The following is a 20,596-nucleotide window of genomic DNA, read 5'->3' as shown; positions in this document are numbered from 1 at the left end:
GCGCCCGTCGGGTCGGCTCACGACGGCCGGCCACCGGGCTCAGCGGACCAGCGGCCGCCGGCGTCGCCACCGACGCGTCCGGCCGGCCGGCATCGTAGCGGTCGTGGTTGGCAGGCGGCGGCGGCGTTCGCGGGGCTGCGGAGGCGGCGGCGGCCGCTGCGGCACCGGTCTGGCGGCGGCGCCACGCACCGGTCGCCTGAGGCGGCGGCGGTCCGCCCGCGCACCGCGCTATGACGGCGACGACGTGATCCGACGACGGCACGGCGGACGATCGCGACGGGACGCCGATCGACTATTGTCGCGCCGGCATGTCTCCCGCGGCGCGCGTATACGACGGACGACGTGTACGACGCGCGACGAGTCAAACGTGCGGCGGCGGCGTCACCGCGAGATCGTCGGTGACGGAGAAGGCGTAGAACCGGCCGCGGCCGCCGGCGCCGTGCGGGCTGGGCGGGGAGTGAGTATCGCGCGCGATCTGTCGCAGCCTCCTCTATTCCGGCGGCACCGCGCGCGGCGATCGTCGCAGCCTCCTCATTTCCGGCGGCACCGCGCGAAACTTCGTCGCGAGCACGACACGCCGTGACGTGTCCACATGACCGGTAGAGACGCGCGATCCCATCTTCCGTGAAATATAATAATATAAATGGTTCTTACGCACTGTATCATTATACATTCTGTATGTTTGAGCTATAGTAGCAGATTTTTGTGTGACTGAACATGCGCATATATATTAAAATATATTTAAAAAATCCATCATCTTGTAACTATCCAGACACACTAATGTGTATTTCGTGATCTCGTAGCGAAAAAGTTATATATATTGTTAAATGAGTTAAATCATCACTCAGAAGATACGTTTATAATATTATGTATATCATAATATTATACACACGTATTTGAGTGTCATGCATAATATTACGGGTGGGTGATAAAATGTATATTGTATTACGTAACTACATGAAGCGTTGTACTAGATCAAAATATATAATACTATAGATACGTACGTATATATGCAACATTTTAAATCGAATATTTTATTTGGGAATTTGATGAACGCACACAATATAATATTGCACATTTATTTTACGACGTTGATGTACAAGTGGTATCTTACCGTGTTTGTCTTTTTCGTTATTTTTTTTTTCCAAATACAATTTTTTTTTCCTTTTTGAAAAATATTTAATTATCATTATTTTTTGTAGAGAACATCTGTTATTGTAGTTATTTATACTTGGTATATTTTTTCGTTTACCGTAACTTAAAATTTAAAATTTTGATGACCGATTAATGAAAATTATTAATATTCATTATGTTTTCATAATGTTATGTAAATATTAAAAATTTAAAAAGGACATGGGGTGGAGTATTTTAATTTTGTGTTTCAAAATCAAAACTAAATAAAATTTAAAAAAATCAAAATTAATACTTTTTTTATTTACTACATTATTTAAAGTTAATTAAAACACTCTAAAAGTGTAAAAATATTATTACTACTCTATTATTTTATGATTTTAATCATTTTATTATTAGGAAATAAAATCAAAAAAACCCTGTCTACAGCTATGTAATATACCTTATCATTAAGTTTACCTAACATACAAGAAACTATAACAATTGAGGAGTTAAATTTGGATTCAATAATAAATCGTTGTAAAGGATAAATTATTCAATGTTGAGACGGTCTATGAGCATAAATTAATAAATACATTAATTTATTAAAATAAATTTATATTGCTTTTTTAAATTTTTTTTATTACTAGTCATACAGTTGCTAAAATTAGTTTTTAACAAAATCATCACATTTATAGTATTGTAATATTTTGATTAAATACCAATTTACCGTATAACCATGGAATATATTCTTTGCATAAGTATGCGATTACATAATATCAATACAAATATTTTTTTTTAAATATTATTGGTGAGAATAGTAAAATTAATAACTATACGCACAAGTTCTGAGTCTCTACGAACACTATTTTTAAATTGCAACAAGATAGCTGACATCATTCCTCTTTAAATATCTAATTTCATAAAAATGCCCTATTTAATTTTTTAAGTTAAAGTGAAAACCTAATAACTATTCGTATACAAGTCACTGTCTTAAATATAGAAATAGAAACTTTTATACATTTTTAATATATTTTTTTTAAATATTCAATAAAACTGTAACTTTAAACTTTATAAGAAAAGTATCTTGCATAATATGTAGGTATCTTTAAACTACCAAAAAAACTTATGTGTGATTTACTATTCAGATTTCAAGCCTTTTAACTAAGTTTTTAATATTTTAAAAAATGAACTATGAAAAATCAAAAATTTTAAATGTTTATAAATAGAAAAAAATTCTTTTAAATGTATGTAAATGTAAAATAATAATCTGAGTAATAGTAAAGTATTTCAAATTCTTATTATTAATATTTTTTGAATTATAACATAATAAAAAAGTTTGTTTAAGGATAAATCGTTATTATATGTTTGAATATCCAATATTTACATATTAACTTCAATCTTTCATAAACAATATTATGAGGTTTTATATGAAACTTTTTTTTTTAATCTTGCAATACAACTTTTAAAAAATTTTTTATTAAATTTCAAGACTTGAATTGTTAAAATTAAAAATATTAACTTAAATAATAATATGAAAACTTTCATAATTTCGATTTATTTAGTAAAATGTAACATTTAATTACTTTAATAAAACATTGTGATCATATGTTTTCTATGTTTTTAATTGGTGTACAATTTACCAGCTATTTTTCCAAAAAAAAAAAAAAAAAAATTCTAAAATAAATAAATGTATGAAAGTTTTAATATGCATTGATATCTCATAAATAAACTAAAATATTTTTAAATTTATATCATGTTTTATAAAAATATATAAAATATATAGTGAAATAATTAAGTATATATTAGAATGTATTAATTAGCTTTTTAGTTACAGCAAAAAAAAAAAATATAATTAATATTAGAGTAAACTATTTATTTTTTTTTTTTTTTAATGTTGTGTTTGCATAATTTTTTGATTTCGTTAACTGGGTTATTTTTAAACTTACTAAAAAATTTTTACTTTTGACCCTCAACAATTTTAATGAGAACCTAATTTTCTATTAGAAACCACATTCAATGTTGAAAATGGATGAATGTTTAATGCTTCCAAAGATAATGTAATACACAAATAAAAAAATTTAATTGTAAGACCAATACATTAGTTGCTTTGCTCGGAATTTAAAAATATAATAGGTAGGTAAATATTTTTCTAAAATTTAAGACATATTTAATGTACAAAATAATATTATGTGTATATGTATTGTTATATTTGTATAAATATATTTAATGTTATAACAACATAGAGAATTAGCCTAAAATATTATTTTTATTTTTTTGTTTTATTGTTGTAAAATATGCGCTCAGAAAGGTTACAATTAATTTAGTATATAACTTGGGGGAAAAAAAAAATTTTGTCATTGGTATGACTTTTTCCTCAACGAGTGCTAATGTTATATTGCATCGTGTGCTTATTTTTTTTTTTATTGTGTTGTAAAATATTTTAGACATAATTCTATTGTGCATTTTATTGTGAGAGTGGGACCACATTTTTTTGTTTTTTTGATGAGTTGTTCTTTACTTTTTAACAAAAGTCTATTTAAATCAGAAAAAAAAAATGAGTCATTTTTTATTTTTATTTTTATTATTTATTGATGGTATTATAAGTTCCTTCATTAGTTTTCTAGGATTAAATAATTTCTTTATGAATAGAGGTTTTAAAATTGCTTAGTGCTTACCCTTGATATGTTTTTTATAGTAATATTTAAACCCATTTTAGTTACTTAGTTGGCCATCCTATCCATGTACAATATAAAAAAAAAATTATTATTTTTTAAATTTGTCATTTGTGTCCACTTACATCAATTTTGAGTCAATTACACTTTACTGCTACTATGGTATGATATTGTACAGAAATTATTATTGTGCATAAGACTATTGCAATTTTAAATAAAAAAAAAAAAATGATGAACTACGACATTACTAATTACAATATTAGTGATAATATTGCTTCATCTAATCTTTTTCAACTTTAAAAAACATGGTATAATAGTTTTAAAAACATGATTAATTAATATTATATTTTATATAATTTAATAGTGAATTACCTAATAATAGTAATTGCGACCTATTATTATAGTATTTTAAATTCAAACACAACAATAATGACATAACTGCACGAATATAAATTAATTTTTGTTTTACAAATGTGTTGACTCAAACATGATAAAGTGATAGAATCATAACTTTTAAAAATAAAAATCGAAATGAAAACAAAAATTACGTCTACTTCCAACAAAAAACCAAAATTATTTATATCTCATATACATGTGTATTGGTTCGTTTGCTTCCGGAAATGTATGTTTTTCTGTCCAAGTTTTAGGGTTTTTTCGCCAACATCTTCCTTTTTACCTTCTACCGTCTTTATCGTTGTTTTCATTGTAAATAAATGTAGAGTGGTTTTTTTTTATTATTATTATTTCGGTTACGCAGCAATTACACACACACACAGAAAACCCAGAGCATAGTCTCGATAATCAGTCGGGTCGAGACCGTTGTGGTGGTAGTGGTGGTGGCGGTGGTGGTTTATGGGTTTGGTCGCCGCGCTGTCTGGTCTATAGCGGTAACCACGGTTACCGGCAGTCGTACCCCCCGACTTACGTTCTACAGTGGTTACCAAAAAAATCGCCACGTAAACTTCTATAACAGACACATTATTACTTTAAGAATATATATATATATATGATTTATGATCTCATATATATATTAAATTTACTACTCTTGATAGAGACATTAGATGTAAGCGTATCGCCAGTACAGTCATATTCGGTAAATTATTTTTTTTTCATCTCCTATCTACCCCTAAACTTTCACCACGCGTAAATAGAACAATATAAGCTATACCAATGAATAAACATATATTATTGTTTATCTTTTTTCACAGTCTCAACTCTCTACCTATTCTTTTGATCCATTTTTTGCGCTTCGCCGTCTAAAAGGCTGATTGATGAGGACATGCAAAACACAAGTGCGCGACAGAACACGTTCCGTCTATTATTTTGCGTTATATGTATATACGCACATGACATAAACTTTAGTTACCTATATATGCGTGGCGATAGCCCTAAAACATTAATAGCAGTCAATTTCAAAAATTTTAAACGATTTCCGCACATTATTATTATTACTATTATTTTATGCGCAGTAATTGGGCTGACAAAAACACGCCACAATATAACAACAGCTCGTTGGCTTACCTGATATTTTCCGTTTTTTCGCTATATTTTACTTCACGACCAGACGAGCTGCTGCAATGTATATCGTTCACCTATGCCGCATATATTATAAATGTATAACTAACGCGCTAGTCAACACGGTTATTTATATATACTTATACTTTAATATCACGCATTATAGTATTATGCATAGTAGTCATGTGGTGGGAAACACCGAAAACGTTTTTCACGCAATCGAAATAAACGGCTGTATGTTTTTTAATCTATTTTTAAAGCAATTTTATACTGAATAAAAACCGCTAATCTATGATAATTAGGTTTGCATGTTTTTATGTATTTAATATGTAAAATCTTAAATCATACATCATAAACTCCGCCGGTCATGTATGATTTGAAAATTTTCTTGATCAACCAATGTGAGTTCTGCACGATGCTAGTTGCATTTAAATGTACGTTACCATATGATGTCTATATACGTATTATGTAACATAATACTAAATTGTAATAATAATAAAAATATTAATCGAAAAACACTAATGTTAAGTGATTCAAAAACTGATATGTTTATTATTATTTGATTATTTTTTACAAAATAAGTAAAATTGTTGTAACTCTTGCATGCCATATTAGTGTATGTCCATAAATTTAAGAGTATAACATTAAACATTATAATACCCATTTATAACAATTTCGTTTATGTTTATCGCGTAAATTTATAGTTGGATGATTTTTAGTTTCGATTAATATCGTAGGTCACCTATATTAACGAGTTTCTGCTATATATAATGTACCTATATTATTTTATAATATAATCTCTGTGGATAAGAACATTTTAATGTGGTATGCACTAAATAAATAATTTGTTGAAAATTGTTTCGCTTGTGATGTCACAAGCGTTTTTAAAAATACTTTTATATTGTCAATCTGTGACCATTACAGTTATAATATGAGTACAAACTTTAATAGATAACCAGCTAATATTAATGTGTAGGCAGTAGGCACTGTATAAGAATAAGTATCTACTTAACGCAACCTCTTAACTTTTTTTTTAGACACAATGTGAAAAATATTGGTGTAGTATAAAGTTCAAATCTCTATAACATCGATAAAAAGTAAAAAGTTGAGGAAATTCCATCATAAATTAATTTTTGGTACCCGTTGTTTTAGGTCACTGCCGAAACTCAGTACCCAAGACGAAGACGGCTGTGGTCCAGGGGCAAGTCTTGGCACAGGCCTCACACACGGTCATCCTCAACACTGTTCGGGGAGCGCAACATTCGAGCCGATACCACACGATCACGATTTCTGCGAAAGAGTAACAATCAACGTAAGTAATATACCTCTGCATTATAATATGTGATTTTTTAATAAGGTATTAGATACAAACATAAATTAGACATGTATTTTTGGCAATAATTTTTCTTCGTCTACTACAAAAACTTTATTTCAATGTTTGTTCTATATTTTTAAATAATTGCATAGGTAATGCACAAACAGACGTACATCCAGCGTGTCGATGTTGATTTATTGTGTATCTTTAAATCCATCCTTATTTATTACATATCTATATTTGTGGTATCATCAATTTATATAAATTTGATTTATTCTGGTGTCCGTGACGTTTTAGTATAACTGTTCGTCTCGATTAGTGACAAACTTCAGTTAATGTTGACTTTGCAAAATGGTCTGGGATTTGATGAGCAGCGCATGGTTATTGTGAAACGATGCTTATAATATATATTATTTATACATTTTTATACAAAAATAGCTGTTCAAAGAATATATATCGATATTACACAGCATAATCGATGAAGGTTTGAATTGAGGGTAGAAAACTTTTGATGGAATAAGAAATGGTCGGCTGAGCTACGAAAATGTTAGCCGAAGATGTTGTCAAAACTATGAAATTGTAAGAAGGCTTTCGTAAAAATTATCTATCCTTATAATATTCATACAGCTTACGTATATATATTTTGTAAATAGCGCACGTAATGATCCAGAGTGAGGTCCGGAGGGAATGTGGAGAGAAATCAATTACTAGCCAAATTTAATTAGAAACTTGTGTAATATTTATTGAAATCACAACACTGAAGGAAGTTTTGATATTTTGTGACTGAGAAAACGCCTGTTTATCATACTATATACGAAGTTCCTACGTCTAGACCAGATACAAGACTTTTTAAACAATTTTCTTTTATCATAATCATTCTTTTATTCACACGTTTCTGTAAAATTTAATTTAATATTTGCGATCAATAGATTAAATCAATTTCGTTTAGAGTGCACTTAAAATGCGCGTTCATCGCGTAAAACCATATAGCACCAATAGAGTTACGATAACTGAGTTTCCATTATCGTGGAGGATTTTTATTCTTATAAGTACCCATCGAATTTAATAAAAACGTATTGGTGACCCATCGTAGATAAAAATTCAAAACCATTGTTATAATAATATAGTAGCAGGTATAATACATAATTATACTTATAGTAGGTATATAATGTGTTAATTTATTAGTTATTAATTACTTCACTATTTTTATTTATTGATAAATTATGAATCTATAAAATAGGACTGAAAAAATAAATGCTGTTGGTTGATACAACTTTATGCTTAAGACATATTTTGATATCGTCATAAAAACATAAAAATTACGTATTTATTCTTTTTTATTTAAGTTAAATTTTATTGATATAGTTTAACCATTAAAAATGCATGTATTTAAAGACATTATATATATTATATCTTGTTTAATATTATACTTTACTTAGATAATATAATTGCTCGACGTTTTTGGATATAATCAATTTAAATAATTTTTTACGTATTCTATTGCATATGAAGTTTGTTAACTATAAGTGTTGACCTAACCTACGTTACGATATTATAAATTGTAAATAGGTACTAGTAACATGATTTTTTTTTTAATCCATCTCAGTGATATAATATATTGGATTGAAAAAAAAATAAATGATTAAACTACAAATTATAATAAAGAGTCCAAATATCGAATTAAAAATGTAATTTCTTCGATGTTTCAATAATCACAAAATCCATAGTATTATACTTATCGGTGAAGTTGAAAAGAACATATGTAATAAACATGTAAGACTATTGCAACTAATCGACGTGAAAATAAAAAAAACATCTTCAAAATTAGTGTGACAGACATCGTCGCATGCAGTAGCACGAAAATATATGCTCACGGGATTATTCCTTTGTTGTTAAGCCCAAAATAGTCGAGCGGCGATGAACTGCCACACACGGTCGTTTTACGATAAATGCAAAGTTCAAGAGGACATCGTACGATATATATTATATTTTATATAATATACATCATACAAAATATAGGTATACGGGCACTTAACTCTTATATAGTATAATGCTCGTTGTATAATGGAAGACATAGCGTGGCCGTGAGCGGAAAATACGGATAAGACGGCGTTCTAAATCGAGGGTGATTTCCCTGCCGCCGCCGTTCTCGGTGAACATGAAGAGCCCTCGTGCGCATTCATTAGTCTCTAAAATCGGGTAAAAGTTTCGAGAGCGGAATTCGCAGCGCGCGTATATAAAATCCTATCGTTAATCATATTTCGTATAACTATATCGGTTGATCCATTTAACGTAAGATAATCAATATTATAAAAACTATTAATATTTTTTATTCATCATTTTAATTTTTTTTAAAACAACACTTTCCAATAAAATTTTATTTTAACAATCTTTCCATTTTTTTTTTCTATGACTTTCTGTATTTTGATAAATAAAAGTCGAAATTTGGATTAATTACTTATGATTTATAAATATTTAAGACTTAGTTAAGCAAAGCAAAATGGAATAGTTCAACTGAGGTGCACTGACAAACGATCACTCACAAAAATCCTGAAATATGTATAGACTACTTATCTGAAATGGTACATTTGTAGATTGATAGAATACTCCGAATAATATTCTGCTTTGAAATACGAAACAAAACTTTATGACGTATCATTTATAAAAATTAAAACTTAAAATATAATAACAATAAAAATTAATGAAAAATAGTTTTTTTTTTCAAAAATAATGTTTGGATAACTTCGAATTATATTTAACCGTAATATTGAAAAAAAGTTTTAGTGTTTTTTTGAAATAATGAATGTCTTATCAATAATCTATTACCTCGTATATTATATATTTATATTATATGTATACGTGATTTATAAATATTATATAAAGAGCAGTTATTTGCGATATAATTATATAACTATATAATCGATAAAATATTTACAATGTATAAACGCTGGTGTTAAACATAGATACATATCATAATAATACTTTAAATATACGTACGTACAAAGTTACACAGCGTCGGATGTGTGTTGATTGAAGTATAAGGATGAAACACAAAGAGATTATATGTTAATATCCCAACTTGCTTTTTTTCAATTTTATCCGCTCAGAAACCGTCTTAAAAAACGCTCTCTCCTAACAGTATGATATAAAACAGTATAATATTCTGATAAGACAAAAAAACTGACATAAAAAATGCATTTAAATAAAAAACTCACCCAAGGGTACAAAAAAATAAATAAACTATATCCCCGTGTTTCATAAAGAATAGGCAAATTCACAAAAATACAAAAGCACCTCTTTTTTAAGACTGGATAAAAACCCAGCTTAATAATTTTGATATCAACCTCAAAACCTCTGATGAAGACGATTATATAAATTTGGGAATCAAAACTAAAAATCAATGTTAAAACAACGACCACTTTAAGACCTTCTCTTATTAGATATCAGAGCAAATGAAGATCAATTTTAAAATATTCATTATTAACAAAAATATTTAATGACTTAGTTCAACATAAAAATATCATTATTCTTGTAATTTTATTTTAAGTGTAATTATATTATAAGACTTGTAATTTTATATGTTAACACATTTTTAATTCAATAAAAAAAAATATATATATAATATTGTGCAGTGGCGGCTCGTAGATAGGGGCGATGGGGCGATCGCCCCCCTTCTAAAATTATCATTTATTACAAATTTATAAGTTTATTATCAATTTTTAATTTTATATTGTAGTATAATATTATCAAAAATAAAAATTGTGTTTTCTATAATATTTATATTATTAAGTATTATGAAAACATTATCAGATAATGGGAGTTTAAAAATAAATCATTCAACACTGTAGCTTCTGAAAATCGATAACCGATAACGATTTACCAATATCCGCGAGCAGCGCATGCCATGCTTGGGCGATGTTAAAAGTCGCTCGTCATAACTATGATCGGAATACAAAAACTAAGAAGGGGGAACACAATAATAATACTGCCGCCGGGGCGATGATTTTAATCGCCCGATATACATGGATTCCGGACTTGCGTATATTTATTATTTACTTTGTGCAGTCATAACTCGCAATCAATTATTTCAATTCGATATTTTTTTCCAAAAATATTTACTGGAATTATTAAGATTTTAATCATGGATTCATCCACACATAAAAATTTTATTAAACAACCATTATTAATATTATTTGTGCTCGATACCTACTTTCCATAAATAAGCAATTTTATATCGCCCTCCCACTTTCAAAGCACACGAGCCGCCACTGATATTGTGATAGCGCTTGATTTTCTAATATGAATATATTATACAATCGAATTAAAAATTAAATTCTTATTTTGAGATTAACTATTTCATTTCGTTTTAATTTTATTAATGCCAAGTCAAAAAAGTATTAACAACTGAGACGTTAAATGTAATTTCTAATAGTTACGATTTAGGTGATGATAAATACACAAATGCTCTTATAGATAATAATATCACGTCATATACACTATTATAGACAGTCGTATAATATACGATATATGATGACATAATATACGTAATGTATATTATAATTTAATATGTGTATAATTTTTACAAACTTGGTTTTAATGTTGAGAAAACTCATTCGGACTTTAAATTTTGTAAACGCGCTATAATAGAAAAATAAGGTACCTTGCCTAGTTTCTACGACCACGATACACCTGTGATCGAACAATACGTGTATGAACCGATTAGACTTTTGCTGTATATGAAATGTGTATAAGCTGTCTTGTATATTTTATACAATTATAATTCACAAACTTATGGTTTGTAATTCTATATATTTTTATTTTTCTGTTAAAAATATCTTAAAATTATTTATATATTCGGATAGAGTTGGTTTCTTGAATCTATTTTTTAGTGATTACTTCATTTCTTGATTCTAGGAATAACTTATGGTAATATTGTAGACACTGAAACTTTGTCGTTACTTGATGTTCCAATGAAATTTAATATTGATTTTTTTTCACTTTGCTGATTTTTTTTTTTTTTTAACGTTTGATACTTTAATATATTGCTTATATCACTTATAGGTTTAATCCTAAATAGTTTTTATTCTAGACTCAACTATAGTTTAAACTAAAATTTAAATATATATAATATATAATAAATAAAATCATGTTCTATGTTAAATTGACTTGTTGTACCATGAAACAATGATTGTAAATATTTAAATATATATAAAAAAAAAAAAAATGTAATTAATTCAGGAAGCATAAGAAAATACAAACATCAACGTAGTAACAGGCATCAAATAATATACTATAATAATATGTTTTGTATAATGTAACATCAAAATTATTATTTGATTAAATTCATCAAACGTTATGATTTTTGTATTTTGCTAAAAACGACTTGCATACCTATAATTAATCAGAAAGTAAATTGTATGCATAAATGATTGAAAAATAATGTTTTGTTTAATTGTTTTACGCATAGTACTTATACTCTCTATTGTATTATTAGGATATTAACCATAGAATTCCGTGTTCTTTCGAACGATAAACTCGAGTTGACGAGAGTGTCCATAATATAGACTTGTCAAGGAATAATTTCAACAGTGATTTCAAATATTCGTTAAAATCTTTAAGAACTTAATAACAAAAAATAATGGAATAAATAAAACTTACTTTAAACACCACTGAAGTGATGCATTGTTATCTTATGATTTTTTTTAATTTTCATATCTGTCACCACAATTTTTTCTCCGTCATCTTGTATCATGATTTTGAAGTGAGCTATTGATATAATAATAGTATTACAACATTATTCATCTCGCCTCTTTTCAATGCATTCATCTATATATTATATTTTTTATGATTTTATTAAAACTTATTAATATGTAATAATATGTATGATATTATAAAAATAGATATAAGTATCATATTGACCTCATACACTCTCTATTACTCATGTGTTTTTTTTTCTGTTTTTAAGTGCTTACGCCTAGTATATTATACATAAATAGAGAAAACGTTTTCACAAGTATTAAAAACAAATTAAATAATTAAAAACATAAAATGTATTCAAATATAACGATAACCTAACCTAACTTAGAACCGAGCACGGTATGAACAGTGACGATCTGCACCTCCTGCTGACATTTTCTACAATGTCGATGTCGCCTATTTTCTCTACGACATTACCGTAATATATTATAAAGTCCTTTAGCAAAGTAATCTCAGCGAAAGAAAATGACGGGTAAGAGGAATAAAGATTTTTTGGAGGTTTTATTTAGAGAGAAAGGGTGTTAGGGGAAGTTCAGAAGATGACACTCCGTATAGAGTACCGGGTGACGTATATATAGAGTCATGTACGTTATTTATTATTTTAGACGGCTGTGGTGGAGTCAAATTAATGATTCTCTAATGGTTTATAATGCGCGTCATCCTTTCGTGTGACGAAGTACCCACCATCGCATCCCTTGGGTATAACGTTCTCATAATCACTCCAATATTGTATAACACGTTTATTAATTAACGTTAAAAGTATAATATAAGCGCATATTCCGTCGAGTACCGGTTTTGAAATCTGTAGACATGATCAGTTGAATTGGATTAACCAATTTTAGAACTTGATGTATTGTATGTATTTAATACGCTATGACACCGGTTTGGATTGATAATTATATTATGGATATTTAAATTTATGCGTGAAATAAATTTATAAAATTCTATATTGATTATTTTATTTTATTCTATTTTTTAAGCAATACACATGAAATTGAACCAAAAATACATAAAATTTATTTTTTATTATATTTATTAACGACTTATCGATGACATTTGTATTATAAAATATTTCAATATGTATACAAATATTTAACTTTTCCATACAACTTTTTCTCATTTAACTCATTTAATCACCCATCATTGCTCGCATGTGAGAATTTTTTTCACATTATTTTTAATATGAGAGCCGCCGGCTTGGTCTTAGTTGTATTTTATTTTAACTCGTAGCACCTTATAAGAAACTAATTAAAAATAAATTTATCGATAAACGGCAACTTCATTATTTGATAAGCAAAAATATTGTCGAAAATAATTAGTTGTGTTGTGGGAGCGAATCCCTTTACGCGTGAGTAGGTAATTGCGTTAAAATTACTCACGTAAATTAATTCAAAAATGTTTATTTTAATTCGTTTATTCGTTTATTCTTTTTATTATTTTACTGTTTTAAATTGATTCTAAATAGCAGTTTACAACATTGCATTTTTTACATTTCATATAACACATAGATCATTATAATCATTTTTATTATATTAATTAAAAACATTGAATTTTTTTATTACTTGTTAGCTTATTAATTATATAATATTGTTATACATTTAATTGTTCTTAGATTATTATTTTTATAATAAAATATACAAGGTGAGCGAATTGCTCTACGCGTGAGTAGCGGTGTTCAAATTATATACCAGAGTCATGACGGGTTAAAGCAATCCATTTTTTTTTTAAATTATACCTGGCATAATAATATTACAGTTTATAACCATTAAATATATTTCAAGTACTAAAATTGTAATCAACAAATATACGAAAATTATACACACACTTATAATTACGATAACTGTTTGTTTTATTTGTTAATATCGTAATTTATTTGTAAATAACAATAATAATATAATAATGTGATATTATATTTTCCCTGAATCCACAAGAAGTTTGATAATAAAGTAAAAGAAAAAAATCAGTTACACAGAATAATAATCATCCTCAATCTTTCTATTAATATATGATTTAATATAATAGGTGGGTTTAATTTATTTTCAATTTTATATTCAAACAAGACCTCGCAGGACAAATTCCCCTCTAAATGTTATTAAAATATGTCCCTGGAGTGTAATTTTCCATTTTGCTATTACTCATGAATGTCTCGAAACGTACAGTGATAAATATATTCTCTATTATGATACGATAAAAATGTCTTTTTTATGGAAATGAAATGATGATTTCTTTTGTTTATCATATCTGAACGATAATTGTAACTGAAGTAAATCATAACAATAGTTATAGGATATATGCATACAATATAATTTTAATACAAAGGCACACCTATACTTAATCACACGTATTATTGTAAACCTAGGTACCAATAGTAAGAGCATATTGTTAACGACGTATTGGCGAGTTTTAAAATCAAAATTGTATATTATCTTAATATATTATTATTTAAACACAACATAATATAATCGATATCGATCTATAATAATATGCGTGAAATAATCTTACAAAAAAAAATAATAACATTAGGAATATTAATGATACTAAATTTTTATTTACCATATTCTAATTTTTATCGATGATTATTATCTCTAACATAATACATTATTGTTCTCGATAACAACAAAACACTCGCGTAAAGTATACAAAGTTTGATTGGTTTATGTTACGATACTGTAATAATATATCATTATATATGTATAATAATCTAGTACGAATATAATGTTCACATAATGTTCCACGTAGTTAGTGGTTATTAAACTCGACCCAAAATAAACGCTAATATATATTATCTTGATAAATGTGTGTTTCTTCGATTTTACAATATGTGCCGGCGAAATGGCAGTTGTTTTTAAAATTATCAAATGGTTGTGCGTTTATTTCGGTGCGTGATTGTAAAATACTCTTATTTTATGTTCAATGTTCTATACCTACATCTACATAGTTACCTAGTACCTACTACAACAATTTTACCACCACTAATAGGCACCTACAATAATGTATTTGTACAGTTAAGTTCTTACGTGAGATTTTAGTGCGATATATTATATTTTTTGAAACAAATTAACGTACTTACGTTGCCTCGTATGTACGATATTATAATATTATGTAAAAAGAATTTTCAACTTTTTATGTAAGAAATGTTAAAAAAAAATCCAATTAATACACGTATAACCTTTATAAAATATTATATTACACTGATTCTGAAGTGAAAGGTTGACCTTATTGAGTTTATGACATAACAACAAAATTAGCATCTTTGAACAATATAATTTTTATTTAATTCTATTAATTTTCAATCATATTATTAATTCATAAGACTGTAAAATCATGAAATATGCTCTTAAATTTAAGAAACCTCATAGTATTCATAACAGTATTTTCTTGTATTTTATTTTTAAAATTATGAAAGAAATGTTTAGTTAACACGGTAATAAATTTAATAATCGAAAACTAAATGCAACTATTATGTTGAGACTAACAAATACTGCAATAATTTAATAATTTCCTCTATTTGACCTAAATGTACAGTGTACCATTCATGGTAGTTTTTTTCGCTAAAAATAATGTATCTCTATATTTGTAGTTCACGCGAACACTGCGATCTCTATTTTTTCGTTTCAACCATGGTTGTATACAATAAAACATATTCAATGTTTTCCCACAAGAACTAGGTTACTTTAGGTTACGAATTATTTATATAGTGAAATACAAATAATAAAATATATCATTGTAAAAGGTTTCGATATGATGAAAAATAAAGTCCACATAAAATTTATATTGATCATTAGGCCAAAAATATATTTTTATTAATTATATCATTAGATAATAAATAGGTATTAATTGGTTTATAATCGTTACAAGTTATCAATGTTAAAGGCTATTTAATTTATGCACCGATCCATGTGTATCCGTGCAAATTAATTATGCACTTTTTTGAGAAATTATAATAGTTAGGTGCATAAAAAAAGATTTAGCTCATAAAATACTAATAAATATAATATATTAATAAAGTTTGAGTTATGGCAAAATTCATTATTATTTTTTTTTTACGTAAACTATTACCGTTTTCAGATCATACGCAAAGTGATACAACAGAAGTTTTTTTACCCTTTTGCAGTAATTTTTTTTCTTTTTCAGGAGTATTAAAGTATAATAATACCAAAGTTTTGCAGAAACCCCTAGCTATTTTGGTTCAATAATCAAGTAATCAAACTTCTCCTTTCACTACGATCATTATGTATATAGATTATTTTGTTTAATAATGTTATGCTAACAACGTGTAATTTTTTTGTCTCCGATAGTCATCACTTTCTAGGGGGGATAAAAGCTTCTAATAATACAAGAACATTTTTTTCTACATTTATATTTCTGTAAGAACCTTAAAAGTAAATGTTTTTATATTTAATGAAAAAAAAAAAATCAACCGGTTGTAAAATCACATTTAATATATTACAATCATATTTGCTTGACTCGCGTTATCGATCCTGTATAAACGTGCTAAACTCTTATTGAAGATATAATATTTTGTATTTTTATTATATATATACGTATATAAATATAACCTAAACTTTGATGCTTATAATCTTATTTAACGGATCCATTTCAGGTGAGCGGTATGAGGTTCGAGACACAGCTGCGGACGTTGAACCAGTTCCCGGACACGCTGCTGGGCGACCCGTGTCGACGGATGCGGTACTTCGACCCGTTGCGCAACGAGTACTTCTTCGACAGGAACCGACCGACGTTCGACGCCATCCTCTACTATTACCAGAGCGGTGGTCGACTGAGGAGGCCAACTACGGTGCCGTTGGACGTGTTTTCCGAGGAAATAAAGTTCTACGAACTCGGCGAACTGGCCACCAATAAATTTAGGTAAGAGTTCTAAGTTTCAAGACTATCTAATATTAATGTGTAATGTGTTTGATTAGTGTTGATCATACATTTTTGAAAATTAATTTTAACGATTCTTTTCTTTTTCATTTATATATACTGTGTATATGAAAAATATATGTATAATGTATAATAATATACATAATTTACTGTGTCACTAAAATTTTCTTTTTAAATAAAATTTGATCGGGATGTTACTTTGACTTAAGTCCACACAAGCTTGGACCGATCCAAAAATTAAAACTCGCTTCTATCAAGTAATATATCTATACTGGAGTCACTCTGTATACTAACCACGCACTCAATCATTCACGAAACTTCTTCTTCATCACAATTTTCACCACGTCATGCATTTCTATACACATACATATAATAAATGTGTATGTATATTATACTTAGGTGACGTGCATGCGTTGTCGTAGAGATGATGCTGTCGCTCGAAACAATTACCCTCAAGGGTTTGCAAGGGCTAGATAATAGTGCTGGTGGTAGGGAACGAATATAGGTATGTGTTCGTCGTCGCGCATGCGTGTATTTTTCCACCCTACCGCGCCTAATATGCTTTACTTGCCCGAATTTCAACGAATGATTCGAGGAAGGGTGGTGTTAAGGTGGAATACTACATTGGAATGGATGAGTGAGTATAGGATAGGTTCTGACGCTGCTGCTGTTGTGGCAAATGGGTCACGTAAGATTGTAATTCGAAGACTTAACTAGGATCGAGTCTCTCTCGCTTTTCCTCCACCAGTGCCCTAAGAACTTCTCTCCTACACGTTATCTATGTATGTATTTTCCGAACACGTTTATATTTTGGGCCTCATACGTGACATTAATTACTCGCATACTGACAACTTACTTCAGTTTACCAACTAAATACGCGCATTGCTCTTATACATAGATATATATATATATATTTATATACACGTATCGCATACATATTGTAAACTACTGTTATTGGACATCATAAATTAACACTTTGTGTCAAATGCGTGATTTTAAGATCAAAAAACGACTAGTTCCGTTTTCCGAATAGAAAACACAAAATTGTACACTATAATGTGTATTAATATAACGTTATACACGAATAATTACAAAATATAAATTTTTATGCATAATACTAATTAATGTTTGTAGTCATATAATACGTATAGTGGCATTATAGTGTAATCTTCATAAACCTATTATTCAAAAAAAATTTTTTTTTATCTTTTATATAATGGAAACCTATTGAAATCTATCTTATCTCAGATGAAAAAGGGAATCAAAAATTAAAAAAAAATCACTCTCTGGCATAAACGCTCAAATACTTCACATTCCGTTCCGGTAAAACGACCTCCGTAAAGTAGTAATTTTCCAAAGTTCCAGACCGCTAACTGATGTGATACCTTAAGACATCGTTAGATAGTGCATAATATATTTTTCTGTGTGTTTTATTGTTGGTCAAGCGCAGCAACCACTGTCAATCGATAAACTTTTGAAGTGCTATACAAAAAATAGAGTTAAGACTAAAAAAATTAATTCTTTCGAGAACCATTTAATTGTACCGATGTATTAGTGTGTTATTATCATCATAGTATCGAGTCATATTATAATATATTGTTGTATTATAAACAGTAATAGCACTAGTGTAAATAATAATATGTACATAGTAATAACCGCCAAGGGTTGGTGGCGGGGAAAGTTTATAGGGGTGATAGGTGAAGGGGACGCCACCGGTCGGGATTTTGCCTTCAGGCTGCAAACGAGTTAAAACGGCAACAATGTAAATGGCTTACGTGGGTGCAGCGCGCACAGCAGAGGATGAGCCTATATATCTAGCCAGCCGGTGGTCGGACGCGGGACGATCAATACGACCTGAAATTCGCCGTCGTTACAATATAAATATATATATTATCTTCTCTAAAAATAGACGCGCATTGCCTCGAATGCATTTGCATTATTGTCGTCATTGTTTAAATATTATATTATTATTCATGGGTGTGAGTTACGATTTGTATATTTTCTAAATGACGTCGTTAGCAGTCCCGAAAAAAAATGTTTTCCAAAAATTTGTTCGATTTAATAGCAATAGACAATGAAATGTAAGACTAGACTATAATTTCAGATACCAATAATAATTGTTATTGTAGTATACCAATATAATTTAAATATTTAGCGACTCGCCGGCGAAATGGATAGGCAAAACAGTTACACGATTCGGATATGTTCGAGGCGAACGGTACAACAATAATATTATTCCTAAGTCCTGTTCTCGTGTTTCCACTGCCAAAAATAAATGTACTGCGTAATAAATGATATAATGCACAAGTACCGTTTTATGACGACTTACTAGCCTAATATAAATGGTAGCTTACTAAACTTATCACAACGTATCCTTTTTAACAATTATTAAAATGTAGACCGAAGTCGAAAGCTTGAAATCGAAAAATAATGACGATAATCCAAAATGATTTTCGAGTAATTTTGAATTAGCTTTGAATTCTTGTTATGAGCATTTTGTTGACAATTACTATGATTTAAAAGTACTCCGTTAGAAAAATAAACTTTTTCAGCATTATTCGTTCACGTCCTCTCTAACTTTATAATTAATTCTTAGAATGTGACTTTTTCAATATTGTCTATCGTACGTCAATCTCCAATATAATAGGGTCCCATCAAACGGTTATACACAATTTATGTACCTACGTCTTTTTTTAGGTATATTGTGGATAAAGCGATTGACTATCGATAATTTTTCCTGTATTATACACGCGTTTGTTTGTTAGTATTGTTCACCTTTTTATACCCATTTTGAATCGATATGTCCAGAATAAAACCCTCTAAAGTGTTTAAAGAAGGCTTATTATTTTTTGTTGACATGCGACAGTGACGTATCGTACATAGAATACGCGTTTAAATTTTGAGACATATATGTAGCGATCGTTTGAAAACAAATTATATTGATGTCGACACGTCATTTTTGTCATCGATTGGTTAACCAAAGGACCACATCAAGTATTTTCTATCTGCCAGCACTCATGTAATGATTCGTAGCAATATATTTTAAATAAAAGGAAAAATTCGTAATAATATGTTCAAAACATTTTAACGCAATTTTCATGCAAATGTAATTGTTTTTGTACTCTTCAATTTTTGGTGTATAAAGTTTTCCAATAGCTCGCAGTACCGGTTGAAAGTCACAGTTACTTTGACGCCACTCTCTTCCCACAATGCTTACCGTTGACAAAGCACGCCAAACTGTTATTTTAGGACTATAAAAAGGTTGTTGGTGTATTGTTCGAGAGTTTTCAGCAGCCTAGTAACGAAAATTGTATTTATTCACTGTGCCAGAAATGTA

The 20,596-nt window shown here is 29.1% G+C and overlaps 1 protein-coding gene across 11 annotated transcripts in view; it reads left to right on the top strand.

The window, feature by feature from the left end:
- Positions 1-20,596, top strand: part of LOC112591896 (potassium voltage-gated channel protein Shaker) — a 178,978-nt gene that overhangs the window by 136,148 nt on the left and 22,234 nt on the right. For all 11 annotated transcript variants that reach the window (XR_003114532.1, XM_025335830.1, XM_025335831.1 and 8 more), the window contains 2 exons: positions 6,453-6,612; positions 16,976-17,241. Coding sequence is in view for 10 of the 11 variants with exons in the window: in XM_025335830.1 (XP_025191615.1) it covers positions 6,453-6,612; positions 16,976-17,241 (426 nt within the window). In the remaining variant the exon portion in view is untranslated. The remainder of the gene's footprint in view (positions 1-6,452; positions 6,613-16,975; positions 17,242-20,596) is intronic.

Source organism: Melanaphis sacchari, unplaced genomic scaffold (assembly GCF_002803265.2).
Source record: "Melanaphis sacchari strain LSU unplaced genomic scaffold, SCAv2.0 Contig146_pilon_pilon, whole genome shotgun sequence".
In the NCBI taxonomy this organism is placed as follows: Eukaryota; Metazoa; Arthropoda; class Insecta; order Hemiptera; family Aphididae; genus Melanaphis; species Melanaphis sacchari.
Note: the sequence above shows the minus strand (reverse complement) of the source record. Positions and strands in the feature narration are given on the sequence as shown.